The sequence below is a fragment of the Leptidea sinapis genome, chromosome 5, assembly GCF_905404315.1.
Source record: "Leptidea sinapis chromosome 5, ilLepSina1.1, whole genome shotgun sequence".
NCBI lineage: Eukaryota > Metazoa > Arthropoda > Insecta > Lepidoptera > Pieridae > Leptidea > Leptidea sinapis.
In genome coordinates, this window is record NC_066269.1 from 11,989,104 (window position 1) to 12,011,860 (window position 22,757).

The 22,757-nt window shown below is 38.9% G+C and overlaps 3 protein-coding genes across 4 annotated transcripts; 1 reads left to right on the top strand and 2 right to left on the bottom strand.

Annotated features, from left to right (window-relative positions):
- Positions 1 to 313: 313 nt before the first annotated feature.
- Positions 314 to 22,680, bottom strand: LOC126980145 (putative tRNA pseudouridine synthase Pus10). Of its 2 annotated transcripts, XM_050829726.1 has the most exons (13): positions 22,436 to 22,679; positions 21,086 to 21,618; positions 18,943 to 19,052; positions 16,206 to 16,339; positions 15,744 to 15,845; positions 15,203 to 15,321; positions 14,533 to 14,646; positions 13,800 to 13,902; positions 12,587 to 12,693; positions 4,904 to 4,994; positions 4,486 to 4,672; positions 2,960 to 3,041; positions 314 to 438 (listed from the first exon to the last, which is right to left on the bottom strand). In XM_050829726.1, the coding sequence occupies exons 1-13, from the start codon at positions 22,556 to 22,558 to the stop codon at positions 327 to 329; spliced, it is 1,917 nt and encodes a 638-aa protein (XP_050685683.1). In that variant the 5' UTR covers positions 22,559 to 22,679; the 3' UTR covers positions 314 to 326. The 2 variants fall into 2 exon arrangements, with proteins under 2 accessions (XP_050685683.1, XP_050685684.1); XM_050829727.1 differs by lacking the exon at positions 4,486 to 4,672 and having other exon boundaries at positions 22,436 to 22,680.
- LOC126980155 (uncharacterized) lies at positions 5,744 to 8,571 on the top strand. Its single transcript, XM_050829745.1, has 2 exons — positions 5,744 to 6,226; positions 7,361 to 8,571. Exons 1-2 carry the CDS (start codon positions 5,928 to 5,930, stop codon positions 8,238 to 8,240), a joined length of 1,179 nt encoding a protein of 392 aa, XP_050685702.1. The 5' UTR covers positions 5,744 to 5,927; the 3' UTR covers positions 8,241 to 8,571.
- On the bottom strand, positions 6,263 to 8,990 carry LOC126980160 (uncharacterized). The gene is made up of 2 exons (XM_050829752.1): positions 8,508 to 8,990; positions 6,263 to 7,040 (listed from the first exon to the last, which is right to left on the bottom strand). The coding sequence occupies exons 1-2, from the start codon at positions 8,692 to 8,694 to the stop codon at positions 6,427 to 6,429; spliced, it is 801 nt and encodes a 266-aa protein (XP_050685709.1). The 5' UTR covers positions 8,695 to 8,990; the 3' UTR covers positions 6,263 to 6,426.
- Positions 22,681 to 22,757: the final 77 nt, after the last annotated feature.

The window sequence follows — 22,757 nt, forward strand, 5'->3', positions numbered from 1 at the left end:
TCAAGTCTCCAGTGGGAGGCTCCTTTGCATAGGATGCCGGCTAGATTATGAGAACCACAACGGCGCCTTTTTCTGCCGTAAAGTATTATTGTGCTTCGGTCTGAAAGGCGTCGTAGCTAGTGAAATTACTGGGCAAATGACACTTAACATCATTTGCCTCAAGGTGACGACTTGTAGTGCCGCTCAGAATAATTGGGTTTTTCAAGAATCCTGAGCGCCACTGCATTGTAATGGGCAGGGCGTATCAATTACCACCAGCTGAACGTCCTGCTCCCTTATTGTATAATGATAAGTTGTAAATGAAAAGCCGAACTGTACTCAACGATTTATTGATTCAACGTTGACCCCCTGGGGGGCCAGTCCAGGTGAACCTCTGTGACGTCCAGGGCAACCAGGTCAACCTCCGCGGACATGATGGTCGACAGCGACGGCCGCGTCCTGCGATCATAACATGGAACAATTAACAAATCAAGTTCATAATATAAATCATCTTTTTTCTGTATTATATAGTTATACTAGCTGACCCAGCAAACGCTGTATTGCCGATATTAAAATCGCAATACAAAAGTAACTGTTGATCGTAGATGGGTGAAAATTTGACTTAAAATATGCTGACTCATAATCAAACAAATTTAAAAAAAATGTCAAAAAATTAAAAAAAAATTGGCATGGACCACCCCTAACATTTAGGAGGATGAAAAATAGATGTTGAACGATTCTCAGACCTTACAAATATGCCCTCAAAATTTCATAAGAATCGGTCAAGCCGTTTCGAAGGAGTTTAACTACAAACACCGCGACATGAGAATTTTATATATTAGATTATATATTCTTGATAATGTAATGTATGTTCATAGGCACACAAGTGAATTTACTAGAAACTGTCATTACCATAATGTTAACACCAGGAACAGACATAAGCGTATAATGCCTACGAATGTTCAAAACAAAAGAATTACGTAATTCAAAAGAATTCTTAAAAACGTTTAAAGGTTACTTTAACATAAATTACTTTCTTAATGATGCCGCAGATTGGGAATGGAGCGACCGCCCTATTAAATAATTAGTTTAATTGTACAATATTACTTTGTAACCACATTTTTTGATGAATTAAAGATCGCTGACTGCTGAGTTTGTTGCGCCCATTCTTCTCAGGCCTGAGGCATTCATTTTGGAATCGGTGGTAGTTTTTTTGACTTTCAATAAGTGATGTCACATCCTATTTTTGAATAAATATATTTGAATTTGAAAAAATATATATATTATGTTGGCTCGAAGGCGGAGTGGACATCAATTCAACGTCTAGATGTCCCGGGTTCGAATCCCGGTAGGTGCAGACATTTATATGATGAATATGAATGTTTGTTTGTGAGTCATGGATGTTTATTTGTATTTATGTATGTTAAGTAAGTATATTATATTAAATATATCGTTGTCTTGTACCCATAGTACAGGCTATGCCTAATTTGAGGCTAGATAATTGATGTAAGAGTGTGTCAATATTATATTAAATTATTAATTAGTGGCATCTTGAAAGTCATAATTAAACTTGTGTTGTCCATTAGGTGTTAAAGACCTTCAATATTTTTAACAATTTTGTAAACATAATTTAGACGGTAGTTCTATAAGTATGCTTTTTTTTTAAATACGGGCGACCGATACCTAACGGGGCAAATAGAAAATATAGACTTCTTCATATGAAGGGTTAACTACTGACATGTTTCGGCGAGCAGATGCCTCCTCACACTATCATCTGGTGGGAATTGCCCCGCTACTCGCAAGACCCCCGAATGAAGAGGGTAGGAGAAAAATGAAGACATATAGACATATTCCAGAGACATCATAAACAGAGATGAGGGAAACTATCCAAGAAAGGCCGAAAACGATAAAGGATTGACTGACTGACCAAGCTACTAGCAAGGACACAAGTTAAAAAAAAAGCAACGTGTTCCGAGCGCATGGTGAATACTCCAAATTACCCAAAGACTCTCCCAACGTCTTGGGAGAAGAAGTGCCAGGGTATAGGGCTCAGCCCTGATACCCTCCTTCCGCCCTCACACACGGGGTGAGAAGATAACTCGACGACGACGTCACAGGGCATTATCGCTCGGGACATCTGACCGTTCGGACGTCTGCAGATTATGACAATGTAATTGAAGTCTGAGTTGTGGTTCTTATTGCAATAAATGGAAGTTTTGAAGACGGTGACGTCAACCACGATGGCGTAACTTTTCCTAAAAACTTCTCTAAGACCTTTGAGCCGTCATATAAATTCACTGGTATAGTTGCGATCAATCAATTAAATATAATTTATTCATTGAGGTAAATAGATGCTTTTAATTATGAATATTAACAATTTGTTTTGTTTTTAAAGTCCTCACTTCTAGGATTAATACACAAATAATATGCAAATATTGGGGTTGAACAGGTTTCAACTGTAAAGTAGATCATGTAGATGAAGCCACAACCTGAGAGTTGAACAAAGCAAACAAGATTTTAAGACAATACTTTACTCGAATGATAAGCTCAGTTGGCAGAGCACTGGCACAGAACGCTAGAGGTCGTGAGTTCGAGTCCCGCATCGTTCATAAAATTTTGTATTCAAATTTTGTTTGTGTATGAATACCAAATAGGTGACAACTTACCATTTATCACCCCGTCATAAGTCTACACTCTAGTCAGAAGTGGCAAGAAAATCTATCATTTTTTTTCGCCTAGCTTAATGAGCGCCTACAGTTAGCGTATAAACTTGCATATATTTTTAAGAATTAAATGACAATAAAGACCAGCCAATGAAAGCGCTCTTATCACGACGACTGGACCAGCCATCGCTCTTTTCATCATATCTTACAGGTTAGGGTACAATGATAACTATCACCAACTATGATGTCACTCAAGTGGATATTCTATTGCTGAATTCTGAGGGTCTATAATAAGTTAATTCTATGCAAATACAAACCTTCCCAGATCTCCGTGCACCCATTCCTTGACATAGGTTCCGGCTGAAGTTCGCAGCTTCAACAAAAATAGTTGAGGGTGTTCTGAAAAATAATAAATATAGATTACAATCGTCACATTGAGTCCAGATGTGTTACAAATATTAAAAACATAGTCTACTTTAATTCCATAGACAATGTTGTTTCTCTCTAATCTACCTCCTGATAACCTAACCTTCTCTTTGTTCAGTAAGTTGTCAGTCGATTAATAACGTGTTTAATAGAAATTATCAGCAAGCCAGTTGATCTTCAACAGTTGACCAGTGTTGATTGCCTTCAAATACTGTATTCGTACATTGCATTCATTTATTAAGTGAAGTAATTGTAAATTCTTATAAAGTACTTATTGTTAAGAAGGCGTTTTATTCTACGAGCTAAATGATCGCAAGATCAATTATTTTTAGGAACTACGGCGCCTTTGAGAGCAATACACAATAATATTTGCACATTACTATTCAAGGCTGAATAAGGCATCCACAGTGGTCCCCACCTAGCCAGGAACACATAAATAACCTTAAAAATATTTATTATTACTAGCTTCAATCAAATATGTACTAGATTCAGATTAGCATATAAAAACAGCGCAACAAAATTGTGTTTTAATAAAAGTAATCCTTATTTCTGTCGGTTATACTATTTTTTATAGTTATACAATTTTTTTTATTCACTTTGTTATTTACTGCTGTGAGTTCATCTGTAAATAAAAGGATTCGTGATTTAAAGATATTCGTTTTGTACAGTTTCGGTTTTCGTATGCGTACCAGCTACATTCATACATACTCGATGTATAATTGAACGATCATTATTTTTACAATATCTACCTAATTACGAATTAATATAGATAAACCGATGATAAGAAAATCTAATCCACTCTTATATTGCCTTGATATTGCAATATGTGTCTGATTTTTGAAGTTATACTTATTTAGGCGCATTGAAAAAATGATGAGAGTGAAATTTTAAGATACGACACAAAAGTTCAAATTGGTTCCTAAAATTTTCTGACGTTTGCGTCATTCGTTATTTTTTTTTGGTTTCTTCGTCCATTAGTAGGATAGGCAAAGGGTTCAAGTCCATACAGCCGTATCCATTTAATAATTAATTGTCAAAGTCATCTTTGCAAGATTTTTACGAAACTGTTCTTTCTAAAATCGTAGAATAGCACGAGGAATAAATCATTTTAATGATTTTTGCTTCGTTAGGCCAAATAAGTATAACTTCTTGCGTGCATACACACTTTTTATGTTATTCGAGTGCTGTGACGTTAGGCTGACGGGAATATGTTATATACGAATATATTATAGCTCAGGTCGTTTTCTATTGTGTTACGGCACTGTTATGACGCTTGAAATAATTTTGGATTTATTTCGCCTCCCGAACATTCGTATAAAAACTTCGCTTCAAAAAATAAATTGTACATGCGTAACATAACCCCACCCCTTCGACAAAGTGGTCATTGTATGTCATGGCATCCCAGCCTGGTAGTGACCTGGTACTGGGGCCGCGTGCACGTCCAGAACGTGTCTCGTGCGGGTGAGAGCGGGCCGGCGGTGCAGCACCCTCACGGGCGTCTTCTGCGTCAGGCTGACCCTCGCGACCTCCGTCTCCTCCGTGTTGCGATACGAGTTGAGCGTCGAGCAGTCTCTCTCCGTCACCCGCACGGGAGACGCCGTGTCCTGGAATGTTGGCAAAATTCAAATAGTTTTATTAGCCCACAGACGGCGCAAATGATTAGAAGCTTGGAGAATTACTCTTTCGATTTCTCTTTAGGGAATCGAATTACTCTTTATGGAAGGGAACGACCCGGCCCACGACTCCACCACAAGTGGCATTTAAGCGATATATAGTCATTGAAAATATATTTGTAGTGTTAATAATAATAGAGGTTAGATAAATCAAAAACGTACATCGCCGGTTGAGTGGGACAGTTTGATGCAGAGCGCCTCGTAGCTCTTACATTTAGTCTCTTCTCCTTTTTTGAGTTGGGTCAAGTCGTCCCTGAAACACCAAGTTCTTAGTATCACTTTAAACATAAAAGTATTTTATATTACACTAGCTGACCCAGCAAACGTTGTATTGCCGATATTAAAATCGCGATAAAAAAGTAACTGTTGATCGTAGATGGGTGAAAATTTGAAGTTGCATGTATTTTTAAATGCTGACTCATAATCAAACAAATAAAAAAAAAATGTCGACAAAATTTGGCTGGTCCAAGCCAAATTTTGTTGACTCAAATAATCATAAAATCTCAATAATCAAACAAATTTTAAAAAAAATGTCAAAAAAAATAAAAAAATTAATTGGCGTGGACCACCCTTAACATTTAGGGGGATGAAAAATAGATGTCCGATTCTCAGACTACCCAATATGCACTCAAAATTTCATGAGAATCGGTAAAGCCGTTTCGAAGGCGTTTAACTACAAACACCGCGACATGAGAATTTTATATATTAGATTTTGTGGAATCATATGCTGGGCTATCCTCGAACCAATATGAGGCTTAGTAGAAGTACCTTCATATTTGAACATTTTATTTGTGTTTTTATGTTAAGAGGGGGGGAATTGTATACATAGAGATCAAAGCAGGTAATAGAAATGGTTATAATATTGATTTCTGAGGGACTTATGCAGCAATGGTGTGAATATGACGGAAAACGAATAAACTAATAATAAAGTGAAAATTTACATGAATACGATGCAAATAATAAGCATATTAGAAAAAATTGTCTGAAGCAAAACTCTGCCTAAGAGCGTGTCCACACGGCGCGTTGCGTTGCGTTGCGTCGTCGCAACGCAAATATTTTGACGCATAGCCGGCCACACGGGCGCTGCAGCGTTACTATGACGCAGTCAACGTTCCGTCGGCGCAGCGGCGACGCACAGTTGCGGCAAGTATTTTGAAAAAAATTCGCAGTCAGTCTATAGCAAATCATGGATCGGAAAAGACGTCTAGCATTGCTCCTATTACTACGTCACCGCCGAAATCGACGCAAGATCACAAGACGGTACTGGATCAGTCCTTTCATTTCATTAAGAAATCGTGATGGACAGTTTTTTTTTTTAGAATATCGGGAGTTGCTATTAGACGAAAAGAAGTTTTATAATTTTTTTAGAATGAGTGTATCCAGCTTCGAATGTTTTTTGAAGTCCTTAGAACCACACATACGAAAAAACTATACTAATATGAGGAATCCAGTGGAACCAGTAGAAATGCTGGGAATCACTTTAAGGTAACTATATAAATATATTTAAGTAATAAAAATATAACAGTTTTTTTGGTTTGTTTAATTAGTAATCAACTCACAAATAATCAGCAATTGTCATAATTTTAAATTTAGACATTATTTAAGAGAGTAATCAACTCACAAATAATCAGCAATTGTCATAATTTTAAATTTAGACATTATTTAAGAGAGATATCATCCAGTAATTACAAATTAGAAAAATCGTATTCAGTTTCTTCACTTGCTTGAGATGTTTCTGGAGATGTAATTGAATTATTAAAATCAGAAATGTATGTACTTTGAAAATTTGCTGTTTGATACCCATATGGTGGTTGGTGAGACGTTGATGGGCCACTCACATATGATGATGTTTGTCCATACCGCATTTCATCTATAATTTGTATAACTTTACTTTGGAAACGGAGAGTTTCTCGGTCGGAAAATTCTTGAATAGATGGCAATATAGCTCTGAAAAAGGACATATGGCGATTTTCCGGCTCCTTGAGAAGTTTTAGTCCTTCTCTTTCAAACTCATCCATTTGCATTGCCCTTTTGCGCGCGACTGGAACATAGCGCGGAGTGTTGTCTGTGGTAATGTCATCATTTGTAGACGTAGATTCATTGTTGATTTCTCTAGGCGAGTCTAAGCTAGATTCGGTGGCATTTTGTTCCACTTTTCTCAAAAAAAGGAGTTGATTGTATAAATGATACTTCTTCAGTTTCGTAGCGCCCGAGCCCGATTTTGATGCTTCTTTTAATTTTTTTGAATATCTGAAGTAATTATCTTTTACACTTCTCCATTTTTTTATTAAATCATTACCTGCAAAACCAATAGTAAACATGATTTAATAATTTATACATAGTGAATTTCTCGATAAAATTTAATGACATATTCAGATATCGTTAACAAACACTATGTGACCGACTCTGGAATCGTGAAAATATAACAGCTGTTACATACAAAAAGCAATACCTACTGAATCAAAATGTATGCAACAGCTGCTATTTTTTTCGCGATTCTAGAATTAATTGGTTACATAGAGAAAGTTATTTGCTATCGATGTCTGAATATGTCAGTATTTTTTTTCGGGTATCTATCTATCTCATAAATGCATATTATAATAATTATTTTCTTTTCAGATACCTAGGAAGTGGAAATTCAATAACTGATTTACATTTCAAATTCAAACGGGGAAAATCTACTATTGCATATATAATACAAAGAGTTTGTCGTGCTATATGGACCAATCTTCTTCGAGACAACATCCCTGAACTGACAACTGAAAGTTTCCAAACAATAGCGAGGGGTTTTGATGTAAAGGCAAATTTTCCTCAATGTGTTGGTGCCATCGACGGCAAACATATCCGCGTGTGTAATCCTGCAAATAGTGGCTCACTTTTTTTTAATTATAAAGCCTTTTTTTCGATTGTGTTGCTAGCTATTGTGGATTCAAATTACAAATTCGTATTTGTCGACATCGGTGCATACGGAAAAGAATGCGATTCAACCATATTACAAAATTCTAAACTGTACGAGCTAATGATTAACAACAACTTACCACTACCTCAACCCCAGCCACTCTCTGGTAGCAATATACCAACCCCGTATGTATTTGTGGGTGACGAAGCTTTTGGACTGAGCAAACATATTATGCGTCCATATGGCGGTCAAAATCTCGACTTACAACAAAAGGTTTTCAATTACCGTCTAAGCAGAGCCAGAAGATATGTCGAATGCGCTTTTGGGATTATGGCTAACAAATGGCGCATTTTTCACAGACCGATAGACGTGTCCTATGACTTCGCTACTGACATTATAAAAGCATGTTGTGTATTACACAATTTTGTCGCTGATCGAGATGGTTTTAGACAAAGAGATAAATTTGCTATAAGTGTTGATGAATTTCTCCCAATACAACCCGTACATGAAGAACAGACAGCACCGAATGTCATAAGACAGCAATATGCGACCTATTTTATGACTAGAGGAACTCTGCCTTGGCAGCTAAATAAGGTATAATTGTATTATGAGGGTTTTCAAGATTTTCTTGCACCGCCAATTCCGCGATCAGTAAAAAAATAATATTTTATACCTACTCAGCGTAGTCTAGGTTAGTTTTGAGCTAAGTAATAAAATAGTACTCACGCTAATCTAAATTCCCTAAGTTTTAAAATTTTAGAGTGTCGAGATATTAATTTTGTACTGATCGCGGAATTGGCGGTGCAAGAAAATCTTGAAAGCCCTCTTAAATAAAAAAAAAAATAAATATCTGTACTGTGAACTCACCAACTTTATTTTTTCGTTCAGCTGTGAAATTCTCGTAATCAGGAAATAAAACTTTTGATATGTCTTCCCAGGCTTTTGTTTTTAAATTTTTATTTTTAAAATCTACGTTTGACTTGTCCCATATAATTTCCCTTTCCTGTATCAATGTAATCAAGTAATCTATGTCAATTTCTTCAATGGTATTCATTTTACCCTGCAAATAAAACTAATTACCCTGCAAATAAAACTAAATACAAAAACGTAAAAGTAAAACGAAATGAGCTTCCGTGTATCCTCTCTGTCAACGCACAAGCAACTGAGCGCTGACGCTCCGACGTCGCACGAGTACACCCCCTCCCGCTTCGTCTCGGGGGCTGCTGTCCGTCATGTGTGCGTTGCGACGACGCAGCGCGCCGTGTGAACACCTTGGTTATTTGTATGTAAAACAACGCAGTGGTAGCGCTGCGTCGACGCAACGCTGACGCAACGCGCCGTGTGGACTGGCTCTAAGCGTCAATTAGACAAGGTTTTCGTTGTTTCGACCACGCTTTGAATACAACGCCACGCAATGACAAAGGGTTCAGTGAAAAGCGGTCCCAAAACCACCATATCCAAATTTAAAAAGGATTGCTCATTTAAATTAACAAAATTTTGTAACTAGACGATTTTAATCATTTTGATAAATAATTACATTTCAATTGCTAACAAAAAGCGCATACAATAGACTTTGAACCTTACTGCCAGGAAATAAGATGTACTTTCGAATGTTTTAATGTTATCTGTATAAGATAATGTAATACACACTGGCCCTCGGATATTTTTTGAAGACCTTTTAATAGGCCATTGGAATTCTAGTTGTCACACTCGCACAGAATACCGGCGTGAAGTAGCCTAGTGCCGCTATGTTTCGCATAGATTAGTGTCGAGGACCGGAGGCCATTTCCCCCCCCCCCCCCCCTTTCCCCAACAAAGATTATGAAAGCGGTCCCTAAAGAGATAGTACCCCAGGAGGGTACCGGCTCTACCAGAGTCGGAGAATCCCTCCCCGAGCACACTAGCTCGGGCTGCCATTCGTATTCTGGGGAGGGCACAGTACCGCGCATGACCAAGGACAAACGAGGCAGTAACACCACGGCACCCCGCTCCACACTCAACGTGGACTTTTGCAATATCAGGGGAATTCACTCCAACTTAAACGCCGTCCACCACCACCTTGAGACGGCGAAGCCGGCCTTGTGTTTCCTTACGGAGACGCAGATATCTCGACCTAGCGATACGTCATATTTAACGTACCCCGGGTACAAAATTGAGCACAATTTTTTGCCTCATGCCGGGGTATGTGTGTACGTTAGGGAGGATATCTGCTGTCGCCGTCTCGGCAATTATGAGGGTAGGGACCTGTCCACTCTCTGGCTCCGCGTAGATTTAGAGGACCGCGTCTGCATCTATGCGTGTGTCTACAGGTCCCATAGTGGTAACGCAGAAACCGATCACCTCATGGGCTGCGTTCAAACGGCAATTGACGACGTGCTTGCACAGATCCCCTCCGTAGAAATCGTAGTCTTGGGTGATTTCAACGGACACAATACCGAATGGCTTGGATCACGTACCACAGACTACGCAGGGCGATCTGTGCATAATTTTTCATTGGCGTACGATCTGTCTCAATTGGTTGAGTCGCCAACGCGGCTCCCGGATGTGGATGGCCACATGCCGTCCTTATTAGATCTTCTGCTGACTACACATCCCGATGGTTACCAGGTCATTGTCGACGCCCCTCCCGGAACATCCGACCATTGCCTGGTCAGGAGTGTAGTGCCTATACGACGCCCACGTCGCAGACCACCAGCGACCCGCCGCGTTTGGCACTACAAGTCAGCAGATTGGGATAGGATGCGTTCCTTTTTTGCATCCTACTCTTGGAGCAGGGTTTGTTTCCCTTCGGATGATTCTATTGCCTGCGCCGTTGCAGTAGCCGATGTGATACTACAGGGCATGGATATTTTTATACCAAGCTCTGTAGTACCGATCGGTGGCAGATCACAGCCCTGGTTCGATGCGTCAGTTAAAGCAGCATCTGACTGCAAAAAACAGGCGTATCGAACTTGGGTTGCGGCGCTGGGCACAAAGGATCCGAACTGCATAGTTCTTAAGAGGAAATACAACCGTGCTTCCAGATTTTTTAAGCGGCAAATCGCCCGTGCAAAGTCAAAACACGTCGTCAAAATCGGCGAGCAGCTTTCCAGTTACCCGACCGGAACACGCAAGTTCTGGTCGTTGTCGAAAGCTGCTCTTGGTAACTTCAGCCAGCCGTCCATGCCGCCGTTGCACATGAGGAATGACACCCTGGCCCATACGGCAAAAGAGAAAGCCGATCTCCTGTGCGCTCTTTTCGCCTCCAACTCGACTCTTGACGACAACGGAAAAACACCGCCGACCATCCCGCGGTGTCAGAGCTCTATGCCTGAAGTACAGTTCAGACAGAAAACTGTCAGGCGAGCTCTGTTTTCGTTGGACGTTTAACGCGTTTATTCCGGCACTCTTATTCTAAAGGCGTAGTCCCTGACTCATGGAAGTCAGCCCTTGTCCATCCGATCCAAAAAAGGAGACAGTTCGGATCCGGCAAACTACAGGCCTATTGCTATTACCTCCCTGCTCTCCAAAATCATGGAGAGCATAATTAGCCGTCAGCTCTTGGTATACCTAGAGGGTCACCAGTTGATCAACGACCGACAATACGGGTTTCGCCATGGTCGGTCGGCAGGTGATCTTCTGGTATACCTGACACATAGATGGGCTGCGGCTATTGAAAGCAAGGGGGAAGGCCTGGCAGTTAGCATGGATATAGCGAAGGCCTTTGATCGTGTATGGCATAAGGCGCTCCTCTCTAAACTTCCATCATTTGGGCTTCCCGAGAGCTTGAGCAAGTGGACCTCCAGCTTCCTCACTGGGCGCAGCATACAGGTCGTTGTCGACGGACATTGCTCGAACCCGAAGCCCGTGAATGCTGGAGTGCCCCAAGGCTGTGTGCTATCTCCTACGCTGTTTCTTCTGCATATCAATGATATGTTGGACACCTCCAACATTCATTGCTATGCAGATGACAGCACTGGTGATGCCGTATACACGGGCCATGCACGTCTCTCTCGGGAAATCGTCGACCAGTGCCGGGAGAAACTTGTGTCTTCTATCGAGTCCTCTCTTGAGAAGGTCGCGGAATGGGGTAAATTGAACCTTGTCCAATTTAACCCCCAGAAGACTCAAGTTTGCGCGTTTACCACAAAAAAAACCCCATTTGTCGCATCACCGCTCTTCGACAACACTTCCCTAAAAGCCTCGCCTAGTATCGGAATACTGGGTCTCGAAATCTCGAGCGATTGCCAATTCCGTGGCCATCTGGAGGGCAAAGCCAAATTGGCTTCAAAGAAACTGGGCGTCATTAATAGAGCACAGCAATACTTCAAGCCGGCCCACATTCTAGCGCTGTACAAAGCGCAGGTCCGGCCACACATGGAGTATTGCTGTCATCTCTGGTCTGGCGCACCCCAGTATCAGCTCGATCCATTTGACCGCGTGCAACGCAGAGCAGCTCGAATTGTCGGGGACCCAGTACTCTGTGAACGGCTGGATCACTTGGCGTTGCGTACAGACGTCGCTTCATTGTGTGTCTTCTACCGCATTTATCACAGGGAGTGTTCCGAAGAGCTGTTTTACCTAATTCCTACCGCCGAATTCCACCGTCGCACGACACGCCACAAGTTAGGATATCATCCTCACCATCTGGATGTGTGGCGGTCCTACACAGCGTGGTTTACAAGGAGCTTTCTTCCACGTACTACAAAGCTGTGGAATGAACTTCCTTGTGCGGTGTTTCCGGGACGATACGACATGGGTACCTTCAAAAAAAGCGCGTACACCTTCCTTAAAGGCCGGCAACGCTCCTGTGATTCTTCTGGTGTTGCAAGAGAGTATGGACGGCGGTGATCACTTAACAACAGGTGACCCGTACGCTTGTTTGTCCTCCTATTCCATAAAAAAAAAGGTTGTTTATTGTACGTCAATGATACAAACAGACTAGAATGTGAAATATTGCCACTTACTTCGTAATATAGCAGAGAGAGTGTACGATGACGTCACCACTTTTAGAGATACTTTCACACACGGACTGCAACTCCTCGGGCTTCAGCTGTCTCGTCGGGTCTGTTAACTGGAAATTAAGGTAATGTTGACCAAATAAAACAAAAAAAGACTACCAAATCGGATATCATCATCATCAGCCGGAAGACGTCCACAGCTGGACAAAGGCCTCCCCCAAAGATTTCCACGACGATCGGTCCTGCGCTGCCCCCATCTAACGTATTCGTATCCATAAAATCGGATATAGTGTGTCGATAAATTTAAACAATGCTTTAAGTTTACCATTTTAACCTAATAATTAAATCTCAAAGCGTAAGCGTATGATAATTGTATCCCCCGCTGTTTACCTCAGGCCCCGACTACATTCAACTCATGAATATACTACATTAAAGATAACGGCCATAAAACTTAACGCTATCACTGGGCTATATAGGTCGATTAATTTTAATAAGAATAATAATAATTATCATGAGTTATGTAATTATGTTGTTCAGTAGATTTCTCGTGACAGGTATCGTCATGCTCGCTTAAATGCCTCTGCTTGTGGCGGCGACATGGGGCGGGTCGTTCCCTTCCCTAAAATATGGTCGAGGGAGGCGATCGCTGGTCCATGCGTCATGCTCGTGAACGGGCGCTACTCGTAGTGGCTGGATGATCTTGTTACCGGGAGGTCTGCTTGATGTGTTTTGTATTATTATTATTTCCTTTAAAGTTAAAGTTATTATATATTTTATTTTATGAAATGCTCACATAATGCCTCTATTTATTTACGGTATGTGTGGATTGATGCACCTACTATACTCAATAACTTTTGTGTTTATAAGTATTAATTTACTTTTTTTTTTGACTTACTCGTGTAAGCCTTTCAGTTTTTGACATTTGAGTATTTTTGTTGCGTCACTTTGCATATATTGTAATTGAAATGATTTGTAAAACAATTAAAATGTAAATCTTGACTTAAAAGAGTGGCAATGAGTTTCTTGCTACTTCTTCTCATTAGCTCAACCCTTTACGGAGTAGCGGTAAATTAAATAAAAAACAATATATTTTTTTTTGACATTAATAAGTGTCATTTCCGTGACCTACATGAATAAAGTGTTTTTGAATTTGAATTTGATGACTGATGAATCTATTTATATATTTGATAGAAGATAACAATTAACTTAATAAAGGTACCTCGATAGCGAAGGGCCTGCCCTCCCCCAGACACCGCACATCCACGTCCTCACGACCTGCAGCGATCAGCTTCAGACGACTCTCTGCCTGGTCGCTGCTCAGACTGACAACAAATGTCTCCTTATATAGGCTTGCTCATAATGCACCTTCCATCTACCCTTGTTTAAAATTATGAGGTATCTTTCATTATTATTCCCGACCCCCTTAAAAACCTATTAATTTTGTGGCGTTGATGGGTTTCACCATTGGATGGCGTGGATTACATCATGTAAAGACAACTGAGACTAATGAGCCTCTGCACGAATGCGAAATCTGGTGGTTGATGCATTTCTTGCTGATGGTGTTGCCAGTCGTAATTGTACAATACACTGCCGCATGCCTTATCGAATGGCTTCTCCAATACTCATTCAAAAGCCACCGGTCTTATTTATTAAATTTGCAAATGGCAAACAAATCTAATCATGAGAGACAGAGGACAATTGAAACCTATAGCGATAGGTATGTAATCTAATATCTGCCAAGTACAAGTAATCAAAGAAATGTGACCTTACTAATGATGTGAGTATATGTATATTTAATATACGTACGCCTCTATATATTGTTTTATCACATTATTTAGTGGGTTTGTTGGGATTTGTACATGGTCCTGCGAGCCGGATCAATAATAAATAATACGAACATGTACCTGCCGCCACGAGTATTGTAATATTGAGCCGGATGGCTGCACACTTACTGGTAAAGTCGCGCCAGGGGCTCGAACATGATCTCCTGCACCGAGGTGGGCAGCACACGGCGTCCTTCCAACACCCACGGAGACTGCGGCAGGTTACGACTCAGCTTGATGTACCTGTCACCAGGGTCGATAAACATTTATGAATCGGAACACTGGGTCGGAATGCTCGGAGAAAAGAATTCTTGAAGATACAGTTAAATTGGCGCGGAAAAGCTGTTGGTCGTCAATACACAAACCAACGAGTATTGGTCTACTCTCTCCTCAGATCGTCGGGATTAAAACTCTGTAAACAGCTCAAGCGCTTGGCCGCTTTTATGTTCTACCGCATATATATTCGGGATTATTTGACTAATTAGATGTGGTACATTCGCCACTGACTTAATATCTTCTTACGACATGGATGTGTGGCGTTCTTCCACGGTGTGGTTTTAAACGAACTTTCTGCCACAAACATTGAAACTTCTGGACCAGCTGTCGTGCACGATGTTTCCAGAACAATATGAATATTATATTAAAATAGCGAGAGCTCCCACTAAAAACCCGGCAAAGTTCCCGTGATTCGTCTGTTGATAGGCGAAACAACATCATTATTATACGATCCAAGATGCATGACAATTCATTAATGATTAAGTTAAGGATTAAGTTGATTTGTAATATATGAAGTGATCACCTTCCAGCGAGATACTGCGGCCCGTGCACACACACGACGCTAACACATTGCGCGTGTTTGTCGCAGTGAAGTGTCGCTCCACACCTCTCTAGCTCCGCGAGACTTGCGTCCTCCAATGCCTGCAAATCACTTTACGGGTTACGTTTCCAAAAGTAACGGGATAAAGATTCCGCTGTTTCTTTCTTTATCAACGGGTCGTATCTCATAAATGAAAACTAAGATAATGACTTTCAGAATGGCAACTAATTAAATAAAAAAGTGTGTGTCTTTTGGCACATTAGGAAAAATTATCAGAGTGAATTTTACGATGCGCGCGCACAGTCACGCAAAGTCGACATCCTGACGTTAGTACGTCAACGTCAGACCATTTGTATCATACTTTAGACTAAATGCGGTATAATAGCATTTGTTGAAATAACAAACAGATAATATAAATTTAGTAAAGCATCGAAGTTGTTCATTAAACTTAAAAGAATTATGAAGAAGAGTGACGTATTACAAGCGTCTCTCATGCGCCTGAACTAAGACTCCCTATAAATACCTTCTCGACGGAGACCCTGGTGAACTCCGTGGGGAACCGTCTCCTCTGCTTGCTGCGAGACATGAACAGTTCTGGAGACACGGTTTTCAGTACTTCCAACTCCTGTAATAATACTTAATGCATTGCCTTTGGTCTATTATTTCTTTGTTATAACAATGAATGATGTGACAACCCCTTGCTTACCGTGTTTCGGTTAGGGCTAGTGAAATTACTGGGCAAATGAGACTTAACATCTTATGTCTCAAGGTGACGAGCGCAATAATAGTGCCGCTCATAATTTTTGGGTTTTCCAAGAATACTGAGCGGCACTGCATTGTAATGGGCAGGGCGAATTAATTACCACCAGCTGATGGTCCTGCTCATTTCGTCCCTTTTTCCTACAAGAGCAGGACATGCATGCATGGCTACTTAATGGGGTTGGTGTCACGAAGTAATTATCTGATATCTGGTGGGTGTCGGTACCTGTAGATCATCCGCGTAGTCCATGTTGACGGTGATCATGAGCGGGGACTCGGAGTGCAGGCTCTTCTTGATGGTGGTGGCCAGCTGCTCCCTGAACGAGAACCTCCACGCGTCTTTCAACTGTGTGTAGCAACCTGGAAGTTAACATGTACTTGACTCTGATTGCTTGAGGTCGTGGACAATGGATGAAACTAGATTTACTGCACAAATAGGTCTTGGTATTTGAATTTACAATATAATACTAGGTCTCACAAGTATACTACGTCTCACAAGTATACTGGGTCTCACAGGTATACTAGGTCTCATAAGTATACTAGGACTCACAAGTATACTAGGTCTAATAAGTATACTAGGTCTCACTGTGCAAAAATTTAAGAAATATTATGTTAAAGCTTCTTTGACACAGAAAGCTTATTATTTATTTATTGTTAATAAGAACGGCCTATAACCAATTAAACTAAATAACTCAGAATATAATATTGTTTACTAATAACGTTAAAAAATAAAATAAAATACAATCCATACATATAAATAAAATTGGAGTGTCTGTTTGTAATATTGAAATAACAGTTTTTTACTACATGTATATGAATATGTATACAGTACATACACCAAAAAATGAATGAGTAATGAGTGGACCGATTTTGACGGGACTTTTATTGGCAGGTAGCTGATGTAATAAGGTGTAACTTAGGCTACGTTTATTTTAGAAAAATAAAGTAATGTCTAAGAAACGGTCTTACTCTAAAAATAATTTATATGGCAAAACAACGTTTACTGAGTCAGCTCGTTAACAATAAAAATTAAACAATGTCAAAACTAACAAGACAAAATGAAATATATACAGATGTTGATACAATACACAAATCATACACGAATAAAAGTCGTCTCAACCGTTGTCAATCGTCGTCTTAAAAAATTACATAATGGATTAAACTATAGTTCTTCTGTGGGTCAACTTAAATTGTATAATATTATATTTTGATAGATAATAAAAATAACATACGTCTCATACTTTGGTCGTCATGATACGAACTCTTTTTAGTAAAGTCCCGATGAAGTAACGCTTTGGTCGATGTTGACCAGCACTTGCATCCCCATTCATATATTAGAAATAGAAATATATTTATTTACCATAGCCACGGACAAGTAATAAGAGAAGGACTCCGTGCCGTGATATTAGCAAGTGAAGCACCTTTATGCTAGTGTGTGTGCGGTTACGGGGTGTACCAGTTACACAGTTACAACAGATATGTTTGAAGCGTTTAAGCAAAAGCAATTAAATAGGCTAAGTTGTTATATGGTTTAAAAGATGGGCTGGGAGATTTTTATCAGTTCTTCTCCCCAAAAGTCAAAGCCCCTTTTGACTTTTGGGGAGAAAAGTCAAAAGGGGCTTTGACTTTTCAAAAGTAAACGTCATGAAGCTACATCAATCCGTAGATTGATGTAGCTTCATGACGTTTACCAAGTGCTGTTGCAATATGTTATGTTATTGTCACTTGCTATGGTCACGGACTAGTAAAAAAAATAAGGACTCCGTGTCACCTTACATAACAGTGTAGCACCAAAACAAGCCGATTAACGTGTAAATACATAGCCCCACGCACACACTTACACTACTATAGGCCGATAGGCGGCCATTATGAGAATTGCCATCGTCTGTGACAGATCAGTTTGCGTTGCATTAAAATATTTTAAAAACGCCGTTGTGCGTTGTGAAAAAGTGTTAAAACAATAAACATAAAAGTATTTGTGTTAAGGGAGAAAAAATTGTGTAACTGGTATACCCCGAAACCGCACACACACTAGCATAAAGGTGCTTCACTTGCTAATATCACGGCACGGAGTCCTTCTTTTTTTACTAGTCCGTGGCTATAGCAAATAAATATATTTCTATTTCTAATATATGAATGGGGATACAAGTGCTGGGCAACATCGACCAAAGCGTTACCCAGGACTTTACTAAAAAGAGTTCGAATCATGACGACCAAAGTATGAGATGTATGTTATTTTTATTATTTGATTGAGTTCCAGTGGCAGGCGTCGTTTTTAATGCTTGTTGCCTTGTGTTCTTAACTCAACTAAAAAACTGCTTTTATATCTCTACGTAAAAACCATTGTTTTTAAGCCTACAAACATTGTTTGCATTTAAATATATAAAATTGGGCTTTCGATCGATCATTGTTTTGATCTGATTGTTTTTAATATTTTCAATCGGCCCGTGTTTTGTTATTATTTATACCATTAAAAATACACATTTGGTTACTTAGCACACTCTCGGTAATTCACGGTCTATTTTCCCCAACTCAACGACTATAATTATTGTGCGCCTATTTTGTATGAAAATAGCCCTGGGTTCAAGAATTTATAAGCTTCGAGTTTTGTATTTAATAAAATTACACATTACATCACTTATTAGCTATGTAGTGTACAGACATCTAGTCTAAACAGAGTATGTGTCAACTATCATTGTCACTGTCACGACATCGACAGTGACATTAACCGTGTGACGTTGAGTGCTATATAATGAATGCACAGTACAGCGGAAGGCCAGTTCTAATCGGCTATTGGTTGCGTGTGGACGTGTTTGATCTTTGGTCAATAAAGTTACAATAACTAACATTTTTCATCGTGCTATATATCCATTAGAAATGTTCTTCTCTTTCGCACACTCAGTTTGTCTATATCATAGTATTTTGTAAGTTTAACTATTAAAGAAAAAATACCAAATACAGACCAGGATCATAGCTTGAAAATGATTCAACTATCTTGAACAGAATGATCTTCTCTCTCAGTAGCGTGGATATTGGAGCCGACAGACCACATGTGTATGTTGCACATTCATATCTGAAAACATATAAAACAATTAGGTCCAAAAAGTAAGTAGTCAATAACGAAGCGCAACGATCGAATTAAACGTTAATAGAGTTAGTCGGAAGAGGAAGCGAGAAGGCGGACATACGGAGCTGTGGGCGCTTGCGCTTAGCTAACGGAGGAGTGACGCAAAATACATACTTTATTATTTCATACAGAGAAAATTGTTCAAAAATTTATGTGTTTAATTTTATCTATTAAAGCGGTACCTAATGTTTGTTAAGTTGTAGGGGGTAATCTCTGGATCTAGTGAACCGATTTTGAAAATTCTATTACCGATCGAATGCCACATTATTTGTGTGTTACGTGGGCAACACTGAAAATGTTTAGAACTGGCCAGTTAGAAACATTTCTAATGAAAACTTTTTTTGAATTTCAATTTTAGAACTCTTTAGTAAACTAATGTATATTGCATTCATTTGTCATTTGTTTTTGTGAATTGGCGGCAAATCTAAAACTCTTGTTACACGTGAAAATAAACTTAATGCGAGAAAATTTTCGGTCAATGATTTATTATGACTTTCGTTGTGGGCTTACTTAACAACAAAGCTATTATATATTTTCTGAATGAAGCCCCATCTCGTGCCACTATTTACAATTGGTTTAACGAGTTTAAGCGTGGACGTAGCAATCTCAATGATGATCCGCGTGAGGGACGTCTTTTAACAGCGACTACTGAAGATAACATCAGTGCTGTGATAGAGGAAGATAAGAGAGTGTCAGCAGATACGGGCAAGCCTAGGCATTGATATGAGTCAAGTTCAAAAAATATTACACGAACATTTAGGCGTCAGGAAGCTTTGTACCAGATGGATCCTCCATAGTTGAACCAACGACCAGAAACACCGTCGCATGGACTGGTGTCGCCAAATGTTAGATAAGTTCAACGGCGGTGACTCAAATGCTGTATTTGACATCGTCACAGATGATGAAAGCTGGGTATATTGCTACGAACCCGAAACCAAAAGACAATCAGCTCAGTGGGTGTTTCCTTTCAAAGATCGGCCAACTAATGTAAAGAAAGGAAGAAGTCAAGGAAAAAAGATGATTGCCTCATTCTTTGGTCGGAAAGGTCAATTCGCGACAGTTGCGCTAGAAGATGGAAGAACAGTTACTGCAGACTGGTATGTCAATCGCTGTTTGCCTGTAGTCTTGAAAAAAATTCGACAGCAGCGCCCTCGAAGCAGGATCCTCCTTCACTATGACAATGCTTCAACACACTCTGCAAAATGGACTGTTGAATATTTGGCTATGGCAGGTGTCGAGATAATGAGTCATCCGCCATACAGGATTTTCATACTGCGACTTTTATTAATTCCCAAGACCTAAGAAAATATTCGAGGTACTCGCTTTACGAGCTTTGAAGATGCGGTGAAAGCGTACGAAAATGCCATGGAAGAGACCCCTAAGGAATAATGGGCCCACTGCTTTTCTCAGTGGTTCCATCGAACTTACGAATAAGGACGCAGAAGGATTGGGATGTTTTAGTGTAATTGTAGTATATAAATAATTTTTGGCAATGACATTTCATTACTTATCATGATGTGCTTAATTTGTATGGGAAAATAATGTGTGCCGGGTGAGATATTGTACTATTTATTTATTTATATTCTATATAAATGTACTTAGTTTCGCCATTTATGAGTACTTCTTATTCTTCTGTATGAGTGACAGATTTAATCTTTCAAAATCCTTCTGTAAATAATTAATTGATGGGTAAAAAAGTATGTAAAAATAAAGTTACACTAATCTACAGTTACCAATGACAACACTCAACATGCTTTAAACTTATTGGAGAGGAGTACAAACAAGTTCACCTGATGTTAAGTGACCACCGTTTCCCACATTCTTTTGAGTGTTGTGGGCCTTTAAGAGGGTATGCCTGTCATATTGTCCGGGAAACACCACACAACGAGAGTAGAAGTCAGATTATGTGTTTCAAGTTTCATGCTAAGAGACAAAGCAAACTTAGCTGTTCAAGCTATGATATGAAAATATCCACATACCCTTTCTTATCTAAAACTTCTTTGATCATATCAAAGCTTTCCTGCCAATATTCCTTCTGCAGCACACCAACGCAACTGACACACACATTTATTTTTCTTTTCTTAACTGGAGGCGCATCAGCTAGTAGTATATCAGATTGTTTAGCCAGGTCTGCTGTTATATTATTATCTAGATCTTTATGAGCTTCATTAGATTCTGAATCAACTGTACTACTATTCACATGATTGCTAACATATTCCGTTAGATTAACCTTATCCTTATTATCAATTTTACTTGATTCTAAGCCAACTGTACCATTATAAGTGTTAAATTTAACATCTTCTGTTATTTTAACAGCTTCAGTAGATTCTAAATCAATTGTATAGTTTTTTGTTTTTTTTTCTGTCTTTATAAATTCATCATTAACTATACTAGTTTTAGACTGTAGGTTGTCTGTTTCATTTGATATTATATTAGAACTAATTGCTACATCCACATTACTCGTACAATTGCTAGTGATTACAGTATCTTTAATACATGCTTCCTTTTTATACTGAAACAATACATTTCAGGTTAATAATGTCATATAGGTAGAGGTACCATATTATTACAATTACATAGAAGAGAACACTGGTACACATACCATCGGGAAGACAATAAATAATAATAAAATATTTCTTATTTTTTAAAGTGAAAACACTCACTTCTCGGATTAATTATCAAATAAATTTGTAAACATTTTTTATTAAAAATGCGGGACTCGAACCCTCTCAGATGAACAAGACATATTCTTCATAAATCTCGGTATGTCTTGTTCACCTGAGAGGCTTAAAGTACAGCATCATTCATAAATTAGGTTGTCAGTGAGCAACATAACTTTAAAAAATAACAAATAGTTTAGATTTTAAAGTATAAACTCAATTTCCTAATGAGTAAATATTGGGGTTGAGTAGGTTATCAACTGTAGAGTAGATCCTGTAGTTAAAACCACAACCTGTGAATTGTTTCCATAACTCATGCCCACTAAAATGCATAGAGTCATAAATATATTGATTGATTGATTGATACATGGCACCATCATATTATGGACCCAAAATCTAACATAACTTTGAAATAATTACATTTACAAACGTTGTTCTGAGAAATATCTGAATGCCTTGGTGTCATCTCAATAATAAACTTATTAAAACAAAATAAAAAAAAAACGTATTTTACTTCTAATGTAAGAATTAGATAACTTTCCTATAAGGCGTATTTTTCTTGTCAAATCTGAAAAAAAATATCCTCCAGGAGAGCTTCAGCAGCAATTACTTTTAATTTTATTAATTACTAAAAGTTTTTACTTTTTAGTTAAAATATAAAATACAAACCTTCTTTGCATGTTCCTCAATATTACTGTAAATACTGGGTTTTTTAAAACCCAAGTAACGAAAGCAGCAGGCGTCACAACAACCCAAATTTTTACAAAAATTAAATATTTCTTCGTTGTCCATTGTTATTTATTATAATATATACAGAAGAGCAGAAATTAAAACCATCGGTGCGTATCGCACTGTAATTAGAGGTTACTTTTTTGTTTGTTTACTTACAACTACAAGTTACAGTTTACCTATTTTTTTAATTTATGGACTGTCACGTCTCATGAACACATAAAGGTGGTTATTCTTGTAATCGAGTATTATATTAAAAAAA

What these genes read in the sequence shown, in the direction of transcription:
- LOC126980155 (XM_050829745.1), top strand. Translation starts at nt 5,928, where the DNA reads ATGGATCGGAAAAGACGTCTAGCATTGCTCCTATTACTACGTCACCGC. An exon ending in ATGCTGGGAATCACTTTAAG is followed by an intron (nt 6,227 to 7,360) that starts GTAACTATATAA and finishes TTTTCTTTTCAG; the next exon opens with ATACCTAGGAAGTGGAAATT.
- LOC126980160 (XM_050829752.1), bottom strand. Translation starts at nt 8,694, where the DNA reads ATGAATACCATTGAAGAAATTGACATAGATTACTTGATTACATTGATA. An exon ending in TGAACGAAAAAATAAAGTTG is followed by an intron (nt 7,041 to 8,507) that starts GTGAGTTCACAG and finishes TTGGTTTTGCAG; the next exon opens with GTAATGATTTAATAAAAAAA.
- LOC126980145 (XM_050829726.1), bottom strand. Translation starts at nt 22,558, where the DNA reads ATGGACAACGAAGAAATATTTAATTTTTGTAAAAATTTGGGTTGTTGT. An exon ending in CCAGGGTCTCCGTCGAGAAG is followed by an intron (nt 15,322 to 15,743) that starts GTATTTATAGGG and finishes AGTGATTTGCAG; the next exon opens with GCATTGGAGGACGCAAGTCT. An exon ending in GCACGCGGCCCCAGTACCAG is followed by an intron (nt 3,042 to 4,485) that starts GTCACTACCAGG and finishes ATTATTTTTCAG; the next exon opens with AACACCCTCAACTATTTTTG.